General features: G+C 47.1%; 1 protein-coding gene across 1 annotated transcript in view; it reads left to right on the top strand.

Annotated features, from left to right (window-relative positions):
- Positions 1–19,442, top strand: part of BRINP1 (BMP/retinoic acid inducible neural specific 1) — an 86,901-nt gene that overhangs the window by 30,614 nt on the left and 36,845 nt on the right. Inside the window, exon 2 of the mRNA XM_044439949.1 lies at positions 1,705–1,972. Coding sequence (XP_044295884.1) covers positions 1,755–1,972 — 218 coding nt within the window. The 5' untranslated portion in view covers positions 1,705–1,754. The remainder of the gene's footprint in view (positions 1–1,704; positions 1,973–19,442) is intronic.

Raw genomic sequence — 19,442 nt, 5'->3', positions numbered from 1 at the left:
CCAATCGGTCTTCTGCTGTCTACCTTGACTTTTGAAGCTGGCAGTGATGGGCCTTCACACGTGTTGAAATGCGGCCCTGCCCATGATAAGAAGTGGATTGATTGCCCCCAAATTTCTAGCCACAAAATTGCCATCTATGTGGATAGCCACAGTAAGATTCCAACCCAAAACTGAACTCCAAGTGAAAACGGACACAGCAGTGCTAAAGATGCTCTGGTTTCAGTGCCTTCCCACCTATGTGGGGCCCCACTGCCTCTCAGGCCAGAAACTAGGAGAGCAGACCATGGGCTTGGTGGAGACGTGCCATTCTTGGAGCATTCCCACCAGACCAGCTCCCAGCTCCTTCCTGAGTGACTTACTCCACCCCAACTTCCCCAGGGGCTTAATCTGCCTGGTGGAACTGCTCCAGGAATGGGGCAGTCCCACGTTACTGATGATTGGCTCCTTCCTCCTGCCTTAAAGTAGGAGGTGAGAGGGGGCCAAACTGGGACGCTGGTCAGCTGCCTCCCTGGGGTTTCTTCACTCTCTTGCCCATGATTGGATGGACAACCATCAATCATCAGGAGAAACCCTAGAACAGACCGTTGTGTCTTATGGTGGCTGAGATAGCTCCTCCTGCTGTATCCTTCACATGGTTTGGACTTCCAGCTCCCATCATTCCCAATTGGTATAACCAATGACAGCATATGACATAGAAACAGAGCGAGTCAGAAGGGACCCCCGGCTCCAGCTGGCTCCGCTCATGACATGCCCACCATGTGCACGTCCAGCCTCTCCTTGAACACCCGCACCGATGGGGCCTCCACCACCTGCTTCTCCTCTGTTTTGTCAGCACTCTTTAGCTCACCTTGGTCTGGGGCTTTATAAGCAGATTGTCGGGGTAAGTTGGGGCCATCCTTCAGGTCTTCCTTCTGCCTCTCCTGGGCATTAGAAATGAAGGCTGCAGCCCGAACACCACGTACTCAAGAATATCCCACTAATGTTCGCGGGGGCTCACTGTGATTGAACATTCCTGGGATCGCACTGGAAGTCTCTTGCTGGTAGAACAGGATGCAAGTGCCGTGGTTCATTCTGTGCACTGTTCATATCCTGTTATGGGGCAGTTGTGTTTTTCTGAGCTATCTTTTGCTACAGTAGCAAATGCTCACTTGTTTTGGAGAATAGGAGAGGAATACTTGTTGGTATAAAGCATTATTCAGTGGGGTTCTGTTTGGTGTGAACCAAGCAAGCCTTTTCCCCTGTGTTTCTTTCACATTGTGCTTTCTTCTGTATCAACACAATAACAGCTCTCAAACTGCAGACCTATGCCTTCTCTCCTCCATATTCCTAGGGAGTCGGGGGAGGTGTTTGTTTATTTATTTGTTTGTCCCACTGCTATCTCACACACCTAGCAAAAAACAGGTAGAGTGGCGGAAGCTGGACAGGAAGCTCCTTCCTGACTCACCTGTCTGGAATTTCTGGTTTCCTGTGATGACCAGGCGAGTTGGTAGAACCTTGCTAGCCAGTGTTGGGAACAAAGAGGCTGGATTTGGCAGAACTTTAATTCTGGTGCAGCAGGGTTCTTCTTCGAAATGTAGATGGTTCCTTTTCCTGTAGTCCATGTATTAACCATTGCAATCATTCTCTTTCATCCTTCTTTGTCTCTTTCCCTTCCCTTCCTCCCTGACCTATTCCTTTCCCACCTCCTCCCCTGCTCCGCCACAGGACTCCACAGAATGGAGCAAGAATGAGAGGAAAAAGGCAGACAGAAAAGCATGAACTGGAGGCCTGCTGAGTTCCTCTACTTCCTCTTTATATGGGACCATATAACAGTACAGCCTTCCCACCAGGAACTCGCTGTGACCAGCCAACATGTCTCCAAGGAATTTGATTGGCTTATTTCTGACAGGGGGCCTTTCCACCACTCACGGAGCTACTTATCCTTTGTGGAAAGACATCGTCAAGGATTTACGACCCGATATAAAATATACAGGTACAGTCGAGTCTATATTTCTTGGGTTGTTTTCCGTTGATTAAATAGCCAGTCGGTAACACCTTCCCTTGAACAGAGGGGCAGCAGGCAGCTGTGATCTGCAATCATCTGATTTGGAATTAGCACGAACAAAAGGGATCACACGATCCCAACACAAACTGGAGCCAGTGTTTTGAGGATGTCTTGCAAAAGGGTGCTGCCATTTTAGGCTGCACTGATAGAAGGGTGGGAAGTGCAAGATGTTCTACAGGATCCATTGTGCACTGTTTGCTTTTCCGTGAACCCCCAGATCCACCACTTGGAAGCCCGGTGCAACAGACGTATGCTCAGAATTAAAGAATTCTGAACTCCAGAATTTGTACCCAACTTTGTTTTTGGGTACCAGAACTGAGCAGAGCTCGGCATCCATCCCACAAAAACCCATTCCTGGTCCCCAGGTTTGCTTGCTTGTAGCAGTGTAATTTAGGGCAGGCTTGTCCAACCCAGTGGCCCCCACACTTCATCATGCCTCCCATGTTCCACCAATGGGGTTTCTCTGAAGACCACAGGGCATTTCTCCCGGCAGTCAATCATTTGATGGTCTCGCACACAAGATCTTGTCCTCATTCCCAAAGGGTGACATATTTCTCCTGAGCTCATGTTGAGACAGAACGATGTCTCCGATTCCCAACATGCCCTGGGCTGTTAAGCTAAAACAGGGAGCTATTTTTGCCATGCAACCTTTTGTCTTTGTTCCACCCCATCACTGGAATGCAGCCTTCAAGGTCTTCTTTGAAAGTGAATTTGGCCTCTGGGCTCAAAGGGCCCTCACGACCCTCAGCAAAGAATCTCTGCTTAATTAAGTCTATCAGTCAGATTAATGCTATTAATTTACTGTGATGGTGATGGATCCAAGGGTTTTCAAAGGAGTATTTCCCTCCCCATTTTCTTCCGACAACAGCTGTGGTTGGGATGAACCGTACTGGAATCCTCCCCTCTTGCATCTGTGGACTTGCTTTTTTGTGGATCACTTGGTCCTGCAAAGTGAGCTGAGCTGAGGGAAGGTCCTCAAAAGCCTGGGGGGACCCCATTTGCACCTTCTCCAAGGGACACCTCTAGAGGTCCCGTGAGGGCCCATTCTGGTGCCCCTTGCAGCCACCCTTTTTGGTGGCCAGTGCAAGCACCAGTAGCTGCATGTGAGACTTGATCCTTGGTGAACGCTCTGCTTTTCAAAAGAACTGGGATGAGTGGGGTGCCTTGGTGGGAGTCAAGAAAGGAGTCCAGGAGTTGACTGTTGGTACCCAACAGTTCTATTTTGCCTCTTCCTGCTCTGAGTAGTAGAGCAACTCAGCAGAGGAACAAGTGAGCTAGAAGTGGGTAGCTATTTCTCTGTAGCTCTTCAGTCAAATGCGGGTCAGTCACCTGTTGATTATCTGCTAACTCTGATTCTCCTGCCTCGAGCAGAGGGTTGGATCAGAGTTCTCCAACCAATGCAGCGGGCTCCAGATATTTGGACTTCAGTGCCCACTGGGCCAGCCATCATGGGCCATTGTCAAGGGTGATGGGGACTGTAGTCCAAAGCATCTGAGGTGCTGTGTATTGGGAAAGGCTGGTCTTTGAGACCTTCCTCAAGTCCACTCAAATGCTAGGATTTGGTGCATATTGTTATGCCAGATCACATTCCCAGGTGGTAACAAGTATTTTCACAAGCACAAGAAACTACAGGATAGAAATGTTAACACTTGTTTCATTATAAAATCACACCTGTGCATGGATATTGTGCAAGTTTTGAATTCTTAAAAAAGGAAATAAACAGTAGAGGACTTCTCTGGGGAAGGTTTTTTATCCCAGCTAAAAGAAGCTAAATATTTTGGATGGATGAGTTATTGTTATAAAGCGAGGCCCTTTAGCAGTTTTGAAGTTGCTTATTTCACAGTAAGGGAAGGTGGGGGAAAGCAGCTTGACTGAGGAGCGTGAGATCATGCATCACACTAAGCCACCCTGAGAAGAAGCAGTGATGGACCTAGTGCTTGAGACTAGTTCCTTGTGGGTGCTTTGTGGCTAGATGCGGCTGGGACCCCAGGGGCCCAGAACTTCCAGAAAGGAGGTTTTTCAGACATCGTTTCTAGTTTGTGCTCAAAAATCACTGTTCATGCTCAGAGACCAGTTCTCCAGTGGCTGCAGCTTGCAAGAAGTTGTGGACTGGCAATAACGAGCTCTTTTGACAAGAGGCCATCTGTTGTTTTAGAAGCTTGAAACCAACAAGGGGCAAACCAGCTCCCAACAGTTTGAGGGGGGATAGTGGCAGCATTAGGCAGGATGGCAGGGGCTGCCACTCTGTCCCAGTTGGCTTTTTCTAGCCGTTTCTGACAACTCACAAGTCACCCCTCTGGACTGAGACAGGATGAAGCTCCCAAGAACAGAGCATGGATTCCCAGGGCGCCTTGGTCACGGAAAACAAAAGCCAAGCCAAGCCAAGCCAAGAGCAAAATTCCAGGATGCTGCATCACCACAAGCTGCTTGGAAAGAATCCAGAGGGATGCGCCACCAAAGCTTAGTGTGTCATGTAAACTAGGTCAGAAAGTGGCATTGTGTGGCTAAATACAACACCGTTAAGAACAACATCATATTCAGACAGATAATTCCCCATAACGTATTATGTTAACACGCTAAATTGATACGATTTACAAGTTACAAACAAATTTGCGTAGGCGTGCCCATTAACCATAAGAACTCAGAAACAGCCTTGCTGGACCAAAGTAAAGTCAACAGAAGGCCTTCTAGAAAAGATGCTTCCATTGAGTCTTTATCAAGAACATCCTTCTCTCGCCCCCATTACTGGTATTTAGAGAGACACAAAATCCTCAAGAAAATCCCAATTGCAAAAGGATAATATTTAGTCTTTTTCTTTGCTTCTTTGTTTCGAATTAACTCCACTTCTCCACCTCCTCTTGTATTTCCATAGGCTTAAATGCAATACAATGCATTCCAAAAGCGCAAGACCGTGAGATATTTTTTTCCTTCCAATTCAGGGCTCCGTAGGGATGTTTGGATTTTGCTGAATCTGTTCCACGTGTGTTTGGTGAATTGTGGGTCATCTTTCTTTCTGCTCGCTGCTCATTGACAGGACTGGAATTTCCCCCCCAGGAAAAGTATGCAGACGCTTGTGTTTGGAATGCTGCATTGCAAACCTGGCTATTTTTGGCATATTGGAATTCCTAGAAAGTATGTTTTGCTGGAAACCAGTGGGACCTGCCGCTCCCCGTAAAACCAGTTGCAACAGCTCTTCTGTATTCCACAATTTCCGAGCGTGCTCAGTTCTCGTTGTGTTTTTGTGGTGAGGTGTATGCTTGGAGTTAACTGCATTTATGCAACCTTTTGGTTACTTGCTAGATGCCCATATCTCAGCCCTGTTTCTTGATAGCTGCACCTAGTTACTTTTAGAAGGCATCGTGATAGTTCAGACTTTCCCCCCAAGTATATTCCTTCTAGCATGGGACTGTGGTCTAGCAGGAATGATCTGGCAGATTTCGAAACAGAGAATCAAAAAGGGATGGAAATGGTACAATCTACTCCCCTTATTTTTCATGGATTGTCAGGAGTATTTCATCCCATCAAACCCTTTCCGACGGAATCAGATTTTGTACAAATTCACACTTCTACAAATACCCAGCTCTTTCCCCCAAATATGCAAACTCTGAAAATGCGTATTTTCCTGCTTTAGCCTATGATGGAAATTTTGTTTTTCTAAAAAAATATTTTCTATGCCTAAATTACCATAAGGGTATAAATAGCAGCCTGCAAATCCAGTCTGGTGTGGGAGGCCATGCTTCTGCAGACATCTGTCCATGGAAACAAGATAGCCTCATGTTCACAATCCATTTCCTGTCCAATTTTGCCCCTGTTAGTTGTGGGTTTAATCCTTCTCCCATAATTTTAGGTGTCTTTCTCTCTTCCAGCAGCTCTTTGTTGGTCTGACACCAAGCAGTCTTTCCTTTATGCTCTTCTCTCACCATTCTTTACTTTCTCCCATCCTCCTCTTGCCATATGTTGCTCTTTTAGTGGTGATCGCATCTGGACGTTTTGTTCTGAGATATCACGGGTACAGCACATCTCAACTGTGTGATTTACACTGGACACCCTAAGAAATGCTCTTGGTGCATTGTGGGAAAAATAAAACAAGCAATGAGCTTTGGTGGAGTTTGGAGGCCAGTGTTGCAAGGCAGGTGTAAAGACAGACTGTTCCCTTTCTAATTGGCAGTTGTGTCTCAAATGGATTTGCTGGTAAATTCTTAAAAGCTCGGGATGTTTCTGACATTCTCAACAGCTGAATTACTTGGAATGGCTTCAGAAGCAAAACTGAGCCATTACAAATCATCCCTTGTTCTACCTTTAAACATTTTCCCACTTTTTGAACGTGTACCGTTTACCTCAGCTTTAGCTTGCGTTGTGGACTGGAATTCCAGACTAGTTATTGGATCTTTTACGTCTCTGAAGCTATTCATCTGGAACTTGGTAGACTCAGTGCTCTTGCATGCAGTAACTCTCCTGATGAATTCCATCCGGTTCTGCCAAGTTATATGGAAATAATTAGTGGGTCATAGCATGATAGAACCAAAAGTCCAACTCCCTCCATGGTGCTTAGTGTAAAGGAACATAACACAAACTTTGCTACACATGTACATGTTTCTCTGCAATTAGGTGGGGTGGGGGGGCTGGATGGAGTCACGGAAGCAGCCAGCATGAGCTTAGGTGGACTCCGGGGATGGTGGAGGACAGGAAGGCCTGGAGGAGTGTTGCCCGTGGGGTTGTGATGGGTCGGACGCGACTTTGTGACTAACAACAGCAACAGCAACAACTCTTTACTAAGGGCCAACTCTACCTGCAGATTTTCTTCAGGGTCTGTTGAGCAAGCAAAAAGATCATTGACCCCCCCCCCCTTGTGTTAATCAATGCCAAGCCAGAAGTAAGAATCTACAGCTGGATTCCATCCCTGCTTGCTTCCACATCAAACCAAAGTTTGGTGTTTTCCAAACCACAGTCTGGTGCTACAATGAACTTTTGGTCAGTGCCCACTCCTCACCACTGGCCAAGGGCAAAGAAGAGGCAATGGCAGGATGTTGCCCCAAGTATGTGCTCCTGCACCAACGTTGTTTTTGTGTGGTGTTTTACCACTGTCCCAGAAAGTGTGTGCACTTCCATGAAGCACAAAAAAAGATTTGAGGGGAACCAAGACGTGCTTTGACCCTTGTGTGCAGTGACGATGTCTCATAAGGGCAGGGATTAAAAGGTGACAAATTGACTCAGCCAGCTGAATGTTGCTGCAGTTTGTGAAGTGTTGCCAAAATTCGCATTAAACCAGAAGTCAGGAGCAATGGAGCAGGGGGCAGGGAAACCTGTAAAGCAAAGGAATCTTGCTGGAAAACTTACCTGCACACCTTTGATATCCCCAGAGAAAGTGATTAAGGCTCCTCAGGGGTTAGGGACATGTGCCCATCCAGAATTTTCAAACCACAACCCCATCCGCCTTGAGCATTGGCCATGGGGGCTGGGGTCCAACTGTGTCTGGAGATCATAGGCTTCCCACCCATTTTGTAATCTTCAGAATATATTCACCTGTGGAGGCGTCAGTTGGTGCAGAAAGGTAGTAGCTTTGGTTCCTGCACATGCACGGTTCAGTCATAGCTACACAGCATCATAGACGTCCTCATACCGAGCTTGCAAACAGATCTGTTTCAAAGCGCGTGGCTGGAATGCAGATTCCGGGTTAAGCCAGGCCTCTGCATAGAATTCTGCAGATCGATGCCGAGTTAGCAAAGCCTCGTATTTTCTTGTACTATTATATTTATACCCCAGCTTGGTTTCCTCCTGCAAGGAACTGGGAATGGCTTATAAGACCCTCCTCCCCTCTGTTTTACCCTCACAACAACCCTGTGAGGTGGATTATCCTGGGAGCCAGTGACTGACTGGAAATCAGAACTTAGACACTAAAGCCAGTGATTGACTAGAAACTGGAGCCCCAGTTGGACAACCTAACCACTACACCACACTGTCTCTCAGTGTGCTTTAGCTCATATTTGCTTTGCGAAGGAATCTAGCAGTGGCCTGCTTGGGACCACTTGGGACAGGGGACCACAGGAGGTATTTTTCTAGCAAGGGGTGGAGGATTTTGGAGTGCAGATTGGGGCAGGCGAAAAAAGAGGAAGACGAATTGAGGTTCTGGCTGGTAAGACACTGGCAAATGGCACAGGAATATTAACATTCCAAAAACCTACATTCCGTTCATAAACTAAGCAGATCGACCAGGGCACATGGAGGAGACAATCTGGAAGCAGACACACCGAGTCTTGGGATTCCAGAATCAATTTATGTGCAGTGTACGAAGAAATAATTCTTCCAGTAATGCCACCTCCCCAGTTCCCGGGGGTACCTCTAAGGCTGCTGTTCACAGGCTTGGCTGTTGCAAGACTTGACAAGAGATGGATTTCTTCCTTCTGGGATTCGACTCTTGTCTCTGCATTGTAGTTTGGCAGGAGAGCACATTCCAGGACCGAACACGGTACAACGAGTTGCATCCTGTCGTCTCAGTTCCATTCCTTCTGAAGTTCAGGAAGCAGCCTGGCTGGATGCCCTGCATAATACATCAAGAGGCCAAAGCCGTGTTCTTTCATGTATCTACATCATGAGAATGAAGGGGGCAACAGGCGGGAGCCCGTGAACTGAGGAAGAGTCTGCACAGTGGGGGCAATTCTGCAGACAGGGGCTCTGGGCTACCCACCCAGTGTCCTCCGAACACAGAGAGTTTCGTGGTAATGAGTCGGGCTATTTGCTTATTTACTCCAAGCAAAGAAACATCAACTGCAGTGCTTGGCCAGATGCTGCATGAGGCTTGGCCTAATCTCCAAGGACTTCTGGGGATCGTAATTTCAAACCTCCGGCAAGAGTCATAGAGCAAAATCACAGAATCATGGAAAGGTTGGAGGGGGCCAAGAAAGCCATTGGATCCCACTGCCTGCTCAGTGCAAGACTCCAAGCTAAGGCATCCTTCTTGGGTGGCTGTCCAGCTGCAGCTTGAGTGCCTCCAGGGTGGGAGAGCCCCCCACCTCCCCGGGTCACTGGTTCCATTGCCCAACTGCTCTAACAGTCAGGAATTTATTTTTCTGATGTCCAGCCAGAACCTGGCTTCCTGTAACTTGAGTCCATTATTCCATGTCCTGCACTCTGGGATGATCGAGAAGAGATCCTAGCCTTAAGGATCTCCCTGGGGGCAAGGAGACAGTAGTGGTGCCCGCAACCATATATGGCTGTAGATACACCCACCTCAGGAACCTACCCCTTGAGGGAATGTAGCATCTGACAAGAAAGGTGGCCCCTTGCCTTGAACTAATTCAATATCATTTGTCCTGACTAGCACCAGCTCTGCAACATCTCCAATGGGAAGAACAATTCTTAGTCAACCCTGACTGTTCTTCAGACGGACAGATCCTGAAGATGAAGCTCAAATACTTTGGCCACCTAATGAGAAGGGGGGACTCATTGGAGAAGACCCTGATGGTGGGGACGATTGCAAGCAAAAGGAGAAGGGGATGGCAGAGGTTGAGGTGACTGGATGGAGTCACTGAGGCGGAGGGTGTGGGCTTGGGTGGAATCCAAGAGATGGTGAGGACAGGAGAACCAGGAGGAATGTTGTCCATGGGGTTGTGAAGAGTCAGGTATAACTTTGTGACTGAACAACAACAAGAACAAGTGCAGCTTGGTGAGGATTTTGTTTGATTCAGTGTTGAGAACTTCCCAATATGTGCATGTTTCTTCTTAAATGGAGAAGAAACAACTTGAGATCCTCTTTGATAGAAAGTGAATGTGGGACTGATAAGATTCATCCATCCCTGTTCCCATGCTTTCCATGTGTTCAGCAGGGGTCACAGGAATAATGGGTTTCTTTTAAGGTCGCCAACGCCTTTGTGGACCAAAGTTCTGAGCCTTTAATAACTGCAGGACTGGGTGAAATTGAAGAGGAGAAAGAGAGAAGGGAGCTCCCTGAAGTTTAGTTCATAATTGTCTCCGCATGTATGAGCTTCCTCAGTCAGCATCCATCAGTAAGTCACTTTTTCACTTTTCCAAGAGCCCTTTTCTTGCACAGGGACTTGGCAGTCAGAGCATCACGAGAGCATCCGATGGGGATTATATTATGGGCTACTTGCCTTCTGTATTACAAATGCACATGCCGAGAATTTAACGTTCTGCACTGGAGAATCCTGGGGTAATCAGAGTTCTGTTCACATAACGGGATAAACCTGTAGGTGTTTCCAGGGTTCTAAGAGGAGATGAGTTCCTTGTGAAGCCAGGGAGGGTGGGGAAGCATCTGCCTGCGGCCTTTCTCCCTGCGGCAGCATTACAGATGCAGATAAAGAAGGGGATTTTGCATCTCCTTTCTGTCCCCATCCCAATATTTCTTTGCGCTTCTCCAACTTGCTCAAACCTCCCCAGAGTGCCCCATCTGATCTCTCTGTCGCACTTAGTGCCAGAACCACTTTGCTTTCTGGGAACCATTTGAAAGCTCTCCGTGTCAAACATCCTCCAGCTCACCCTGGCCAGCGGGACAGCTCCACGGAGCGTATTTTGTTCCAACCAATGAGTGATGCAGAAGCAATCTTCATTTGCATTCCCCCTCTCCCCCTCCCCAAATGGGTATCTTGCTGCTTTCTGCCAAAGTGGTTATGTAAAGAATAGGAGTCATTGTGCTTGATGCCAGGAATTAACTTTTGTACAAGCACAGAAAGTTCTGCCTCTACCTTTTAAAGAGTTTTCTATTTCTGGAACCTCTGCAATTCCCCTTCCACTCTCCCCACCTTGTTCTCTCACTATTTATGAAGACTGAGAACCACCCACTTGCCTCTATAAGAAGAATGTGTGCTCCCACAGGAGATTGGCATGGGTCACACATTCGTGTTTTGTGTGAAGGCTGCTGTAAGTTAAGCACCATGCCCATTATCCATCAGTAATGCACTGTGGGATCTCAAGTAAAATGTGGAACTTGTGCATGGAATCACGCAACCTGCAGTGTGGAGAAGTTTCACCAGGAGAACCCAAGGTCCCTCACAACGGTCGTTGTCATCCAGTCTTGCCAAAAAAATCTGCTGGATCCCCTGTGAAGAGTCCTACATGTTGTGGCTAGTGAGGACAATGGGAAATGGCAGCTCAGGCATAGAATCATAGAACTGTAGAGCTGGAGGGGGCCATGAAGGCCATCAGGCCCAACCCCCTGCTGTTGTAGGTCGGTAACTTGCCATCTATCCTTTAGGAAAGGAGGTTTCAGAAGCCTAATTGTGTCTCCCCACTTTGTTAATTTTACAGAGTATCATTCTTAGGCATTATTTGAGGAATTAAAAAGGTATCTAGGGCTTGGGATAACAAAGAAAGGCGGACAAGTGGGCCCTGTCCCCATCCAGCCCATGTTGCCTTTTTCAATGGTGGAGATAAATCTTCCTGGTCAGGTTGAGACTAACTCAGTCAGATCCTCGTGGTGAGAGTGGCCACAGCCAAGGGTGGGTAGGGTCACAGAGGCAACTCTTCCTTCTGTCAAGGATTCATGGAGTGAGGGACTTTCGCATCAGGCATTCTCCTTGCCCAGCTTTCCCTGCTGCTATCCGCTTGGTTGTTGGGGAGCAGAGTACAAAAGAGACCGTGCCCCAGGGAAGGGCGTGTTCTGACTTGGTTCATGGTTCCTAGAGCCATTTGATTAAAAGCTTCCTGGCAGTCCCTTTACTGGGAGGCAAGTAGAGCCATTTGATTAAAAGTTTCCTGGCAGTCCCTTTACTGGGAGGCAAGTAGAGCATTTGATTAAAAGCTTCCTGGCAGTCCCTTTACTGGGAGGAAAGTCGAGCCATTTGATTAAAAGTTTCCTGGCAGTCCCTTTACTGGGAGGCAAGTATCGTGTCTGATAGGGAAACAGCATCCAGCAGTGTGGGGACCCAACTAGCAGGGCTTGGCAAGGTCAATCAGCAGCTTGGACAGGTCACTGTGGAAGGATGCGAGGGTTTCCTTAACTCTGTTCTATTTGTGTTTCAGCGATGAGCAGATATTCATCCATCCCACATTAGTAGTGTACTTCTGAAAATGATGTGCAGGAACCTCATTCCAGTTTAAAAATGTACATTTTTACACCCCATCTCAAACAAAAAAATACCTTTAAAGATGGTCCACAGGTCTATCTATGTGACTCAGAAAATGTCAGTCTGCTAAAGAATAGGTAGCTCAGATTCATCAGCATCACATCTTTATTCCACCCTTTATCCTCTTCTGAGAATCCCCCCCCCCCAAAAAAAAACTCCATCTGTTTTATCCTGACAGCAGCCCTCTGCAGTAGGCTAGGGCAAGAGTCGGTGACCGGCCCAGAGTCATCCACTGAACTTCATGGCTACGGGGGACTAGAACCTAGACCTGCCAGGTCCCCCATCCAACCATCTAACCATCAGACCACACTGGCTCTCATAGAAATTCTAATCCATTGCACATTTCTTTGACAAACCACACTGTTGGCTGGAACTCACCCAACTGTTGAGTCCTGAGGATGTGGAGGCCTTCTGAAGTCTAGTGAAGACGGAGTGGCCTATGCTTGATCTTGACCTTGCCCATCCGATGAGCTATATCTGCTCCTTTACGAATTATCGATCTAAAATAATTTCTAGGCCACCTGTAAAGGCAGGTGTTCTTGCCCAGTTCTGCAGCTCTTATGGTGTGGAGTACTGGGTGGATGGAGGAAAAGTCACGTCCAGGAAAGCCTCATCCATTGGCCTAGAAGGAGTTGGAGTGATGCAGTATTGTTCTTTCCACAATGTCTTCTCCCTTGCCAATTCTTCTTCTAAGCCAGAAGGAAGTAAAGAACAGAGAACATGGTGGCTAACTCCCTTTTATGGGTAGTACTCTGCATTAGCTCAGAGCAGAGATGTGTGAGGGATCTATTTTGGTGGTGGGAATCTGTTGGATTGCCTCTGCCCAGCTTTCTGGACTGCAGCCTGCTTTCTCACAGCTGTGGGCCTGGTTAAGCGCTGCGCACGCTTAGCGTGCCCATGGGTACCCACCGGGAATTGAGCCAGTGCGTACACTGCACTAGCACTATCCCTCTTGCACAAGTGTGACTTGTGGATTCCTTTGTGCTGCAGAAGAACGTTGCCGGTTGCACAACTGGAGTTCCACGAGCATCGGTGGATGCCCTCTTGGCCGGGCTAAGTCAGGACTACCTAAGCCAGGGCTGGGCCTGAGAAGAAGTCCAACGAACATCAGAGAGTTGGGTTCCATGGATGATCATGGTTACCTCATCTCAGAGTGCCCTGAACTCTTGAAATGAGGTAGGAGATGACAAGGAAAGGCGTTTTCCTTTGGTTGTGGTACCTTAGCTCTAGAATATTCCTCCTCTTCTTCCCCGGAAAGTGTGGGTGGGTGTTTGAAGACAACAACACAAGAGCATATGTGTGTACATTTATCTGTGTGCTTTAGTTACCTTTTAATGAATTTTTATCTGTACTGATATCCTAGGTTTGTTGCAGGATGAATCAAAATTATTATTATTATTTAAAAGAGTAAAAGGTAGATCATTTTATTTAAATCACTTTTATTTAAAAACACTGATGAAATACTAAAATCCTCTCTCGGTTAAATAGGTTACAATGAAATCTCATCAAAACTATGCTAACCCTGTACTTACACACTCCTAAAAACAAAATTATCTACCAGGCATCTCTGGGCATTCACTGCAATTTTTCATCTCATGAAAATTGCTCCGTCCAAGCCTAAATGCCAGCTTTTGCATGTTGAAAAGTTTGGGTAATTTGCTTCTGTTTCTTTGAGCAAGACATCAGCTGGACAAGGGTGGTTGTTCTCTGTGATCGTGGACTTGGACCAAGGCAGAGGAGTTAAGTCAGGAAAAAAATGGAAGAGGGTGGATAAAAATGGATGCCTTAAAAATTCAAAATAATAGAATATCACAAAATGTTAAATTATTCACCCAGCCATTATAACACATTGCTTTGAGCAATCTGTCATATGCTTTTTGTTCTTGTTTGCCATCTCGTTTCCCCCCGCAGAGGCCAAGACAGAATAAAGCAGGGAAAAAACAACAAAGGGAAGGGGAAAAAGAAGACGACAAAATTGGGCAGCATGCATTTTCTTGTATCCTTACATGGAGGCAGGAATCCTATTCCCTCTTATCTGGCACTCAGCCCCATTAAACTCAGTGGAATTATTTCTGAGTTACATGTGTGGATATGTGCATTTAACCTCAAAATGTCATGGGTTCTAGTTAGAAGATCCTACAAGGGGAAGCTGTAAAGATACTCCTTCAATAGTTAAAAAAAGGAAAGCGAGCAAAATATATATGGTGAGAAAAGAAATGCCGAGACTACTTTTAAGAATAAAACAGTGTACTTAATACTCCATCCAGCCAGAAATTAGCATGGATTAATAGTCCAATTCGTACCATTGTTCAGGAAATAAATGGAACCCAACTGCAACATTCATGTAAATGAGCTGCTACCTCTTCCTCTTCTTTTGCCCATTTAAATCATTGATTTAAATCATGCTGGCTGATTTAAATCAATCCACACGGGATTAAATCTGCTAATTTAGCATGGATGTTCCTAATCCTTGGCTAGCCACTCTGAAATGTGAGATACGCATTTTCAATAAACGCGTAAATATAAAGCGAAGCTCTAGTGAACTGAGCGAGTAACGTTTGGAGCGCTTATGAAAGCGATCGGTCTGCATGTCCCCCTTTCATCTCTGCACCAGAGAAGCTGGTGCACCGAGTCTTTTTCACATACAGCTTCACTCTGACACAGTCATTTGCAATAAAATATTGACAGAAAGCTGCAACAAGGCCAACTTCACAAGGGAGTCATTCGTGCTGCTTGGATAAATCCCTTCGGGATCAGACACTCAACAGTAGGGAGAGACTGCAAAAGCCAAGAGATCACAACACATTTCCATGTGTGGAGTCTGCCCACTGTAGCTACTGCATCACACTCTAAAGTGGCACCAAAGCCTTTGGCACCAAGGGAATGTGCCCCCATGATGGGAGGGACTGACAGGAAAGAGTTGCCAGTATGCTTGCGGTCCGACTTCTCTGAGGGAAAGGAAAGTTGCCCCAGGCATCTGTGGGGCAGGCCAAAGGATGGGATGACAGGGAGAGAGGGAAGCTAAGAACCACCCTGTATAGACATCAGTGTAAGGAGGGAAACTAACCCCACTGAGGGTAAGTGGAGGAGGAGAAGACAGTTGGAGGGAAAGATAGTAAAGGCAGGGGCTGGGGCAGGAAGGGATCAAGGAAGCCCGAGAAAGCTTTCTAGCTGCTGAAAAGTGGCTGCCAGAAGGGCACAAGCAGTGAGGGAGAAACTCTAGTCTCACACTTGTTCGTTCAAGATTTGATTTTTCTTTGGGTGCTAGACTCTTGGGTCCACTTCCCAGGTGGAGATGGTTCCACTTAGAAGAGAAAAAGATAATAGGATAGGGGTGTTCAGAATTAAGCATGCTATGGGGAAAATGGGAAGGAACCAGCTTTCCCTCTCTCCTACCACTAGAACTCAGCAGGGGCATCCCATGAAGCTGTGAGAATCAGGACAGAATAAAATGAAGTCCTTCTTCACATTGCCTTCTTATGGTCCTTGCGGGTTCTCTGAAGGCTAAATAATGCCTCCCACAAACCATGGACTAGGTAAGGGCAGTTTAGCCCTTGAATGACCCGCAATGGCTGGGTCTATAGGACGTGGCACACCCTCCCAGTGGCCCAGTTAGGGGTTTCATAATCAAAGTGGCCATGCAGCTTATTGAATGGATTGCATGTCAGCCATTCATACCATGTGAACTGGGTGACTAATGGCACACCACAGGGGCGGAGTCTTTCTCCTCCCTGTCCTGAATGTACCATGTCTGTATACTGCTCTCCGTGTCAGGGACTTGGGACATCATACGCCTGGGGGGTGGGGAGGATGTATGTGTTGCCCCCAAGGTGGAAACAAGGAGGTGGCCCCCACAAGGAGGCTCAAGGAGGCCACAGATCTGCATGGAATTTGCATTTGCTCATTTATCTGTATGGATTTAGATGTGATGTCTTTCATATGAGTCGAAGCATTATGTGTCCCACCACAGTGAGAAGAACAGTGACCTGGCTGGCCAGACATCCCTGCTTCCTGCCCCATTGTCCAGGTCCTACCTGTGGAAGGGCAACCTGATGACACCCACTCTTTAAGTGACACCTTGGGACGCTTTCACTTGATGCAGCCCTTCAGACAGAGGACTGCCCTTTGCAAATAGGGATGGCTAGACTCCTAATGTATGTTCTTGCATTATCCTCACTCCAGCCCTGTTGGTTTGGTTAGGCTGAGAAATTACAAGTGACTGCAGGTCATCCACTAGGGGTTTCTTTGGCTGAGTGGGGAGGGAGAGGCAGAGAAGTGTTTCTCAGTCATCGGGTCCCTTATAATTCAATTGCTGTAGGATTCTATATATTTTAGCTTTTTCCTGAGAAACTGAGAGGAATAGAAGAATAAAGGATTAGGTACCACTTCTGTCATTCGACCGCTGCTGGCTCCCATGGGTGTCCAGGTGGATATCTTTCTCCATATGTGACATCTTTTATTCACTTTTAAAGAGCTCTATATTTTTCAGTTAGGAAGGTATTTTGGAGGCACTTCCAAGCAGCGATCAATCAGTCTACATTTGCCATTTAAAAAAAGAAGGGGGAAGTAATAAAATGAAATAAAATGGAATAACAAGAAAGCTCTCTGGCTTCCAGAGTCTGTCATCTCTGCAAACCTGCAGACAGCATGAATGGAAGTGAAAAGCGGAAATGTGGGAGTTATGTTTGAGGAGCTATTGATCAGTTTTCACAGTAAATGGCAAGTTGTTTTGAGCCTCCCCCAGCACCTCACTTACGACATTTTTGTGGTTGGGTTACCTGGGAAAGAGTGGTCTAGATCCCATCACTGAAGTGGTCAAACTATCTGTGGAATAGATCACTTCCATAAAATTCCAGAAAATAGCCCTGGATGAAAATAGATGAAGACTTGTCTAGTCCTCTTCTCTCTGACATGCTCATTTTCTGCATGTGGGGAATTTAGTGCATGGAACCGCATTCCGTCACCCTGACCTCCTCTTGCAGTGGCACCTAGACTATGGAATGTGTTGGAGCTGAGCACCACTCTTGGTGGGCATCCTAGAATCACTCAGAAGAAGAAGTGGGCCTTGAAACAGTAGAGATGGGAGCTTTGGGAGACCAGGGGGAGGCTAAGTACCCTCAAAGTCCAGGCCCGCAGGTTCCCAGGAGGGTGGGGATGTTTTAGAAGGGAGGGGAGGGGTTGAAGAAGGGCAGGAGGAACAGCTGATGCTTTGCCTAGTCTCTGACCCCGTGACAAGGCATTGGGAGAAAGAAGCTGACCAGCCAGAGGGCTTGTGCCACTTGTACCAGTGGGACCTGCAGCCAAAGGAGCCACATTTAGGGTGGAGACCACAGTGGTATTGAAAGGGAAGGCTTTTGGGGAGAAACTCCCGTGACACACGCAGAGGCCAATCAGCTCACTCGAGAGCTTTCAGAGTTGCTTAGTCTTGTAGCGGCAAAGTGCCAATAAAAATCTGCATTGCAACAAGACTGCCAGGTGTGTTGGAGCTTAAGGGCAAGAAGGGGAGGGCTGAGCTCACACCGTCCTCCCTGCAAGTGTCAACGGAGCTACAGGTGAGCTGCCGTCTTGTCTCCCCCACCGTCTCCAAGCAATGCCTTAGAACAACATTCCAACAGCATTTGAAATCCGTTCAGAATTCTGGCTTGTTTGGAAAATGGCAGGCCAGGATGGGGCAAGGAATCTGGGCCAGGCACTCCTTCGTGCCTTACCCTGTTAAGCCAAGATGGGGTGTCCACCACGGGCTTGCCTTTTGGGCATCCAACAAAGGCCTAGAAGCGTGTGGCAGAAAGGCCGAGCAATGCGCCTACAGAGCTGCACAGTCAACATCTGCTCTCCATGGTCATTTGCATCCGGCCCTGTGTAGGCACACAGGGACTCCTGACTGTATTTTACTGGCGTCAAACCTCATCTCCTCTCCCCGCAGGTTTTTTTTATTATTATTAGAAAAGGCTTTGCCAAATTACCCACCTCCTTCCCTACTCAATAAAAAATGTTTATAACCCCATAAATTCCAGCATATCAGCAACTTGTTATGGAGGGAAAAAGGTCATTGGGAAAAGAAGTGGAGCTGGCGGTGGAGAATTGTCATTTGGTCAGAAATTCCACCGCTAATGCACTCAGGGAGACTCAGCTCAAGGGAGAATATCTTCTGAAAATATCTGTTGATAAAAGCTCATAATGGGAAAATGTGCCCGCAACACAGAGCTTGTTTCTTCAGATAAGTGTTTAATATAGATCACTAGAGATGAAGTGAGTGGAGAAAAACAAGCATGTCCCTTGGCGTATATGGAGTGGTGGCGTAGGATAAGCGTCATTTTGTCATTTTATGACTTTGTTTGGAAGGAGAGGATCGCAGATCGCTCAATCTTCCATGCCCAGCTGCCTCAGCCCATTGTGGTTCTTGCTTGCAATGGTCTGAGTTTCTGCATTTTTGCCTCTAAGTTCTCAGCCTCCAAAGATGATAGAGCAGTGGCCATAGTGATCTTGCTGGCCAATAGATGTTCAGGTTGGCAAGACAGCAAGGACCAGAATGATTTCTGTGGGCTCATCTAGTATTGATCTTCTGACAGAGGTCATCGAACATTCCCAAGTCTTGACCTGAAGGGAAGCCATGTCAGTCTCAGGGTCTTTCCTTTCCCTGGAGCTGCTCCCAAGTGATGCGAGAGTTCCTCCAGCTCAGCTCAGCTCAGCTTATAATCCATTCTGCTTTTCTGTGATTCCATCAATAATTCTTCTGGGTGGCAGAAACCTGTAGTCTTCCTGAAGTTTATCTGAGAAGCCCTGAGCTTGTGGAACTCAGATCCCAAATCCTCTCCACCCATAACCATTCTGGCTGGTGACAACCTGGTTGGGTGGGCTTCCACCAGCATCCAAGGCTTTCTGTTTGATCCACAAATTTAAGCAGACTCTTCTTGAAGCACTCAAGATGGATGCCAAGGAGCCTGACATTTCCCAGGGACGCCTGGATCCACAGAAGAAGATCTCCATGTGCCAGACTCTTAGGCAATAATGGATTCTTCTAAGCATGCTTCTTTGTTACAATTCTCTGCACCTACTTCTAGACTCCTGCACTCTCAGTTGGACAACCACTGGCCTAGGGACAGCATTGCTATGCCAGCTGATGCAATGCAAGAACCACGCTCATACTAATGTTTCAGCAGAAAGCTATTGCCATGCCATTATTTCTACAGCCCCCTTAGTGTGATATTGTTGTTGTTGCTAGTCGCAAAGCCATGTCCTACCCATCACGACCCCATGGACAACACTCCTCCAGGCCTTCCTGTCCTCCACCATCCCTCCGAGTCCACCCAAGCCCACAC

The sequence above is a fragment of the Varanus komodoensis genome, unplaced genomic scaffold (genome assembly GCF_004798865.1).
Source record: "Varanus komodoensis strain SLA01 unplaced genomic scaffold, ASM479886v1 scaffold36, whole genome shotgun sequence".
NCBI classification, from domain to species: Eukaryota; Metazoa; Chordata; class Lepidosauria; order Squamata; family Varanidae; genus Varanus; species Varanus komodoensis.
The sequence above is the reverse complement of the archived record's forward strand: the minus strand, read 5'-3'. Positions and strand labels throughout refer to the sequence as shown.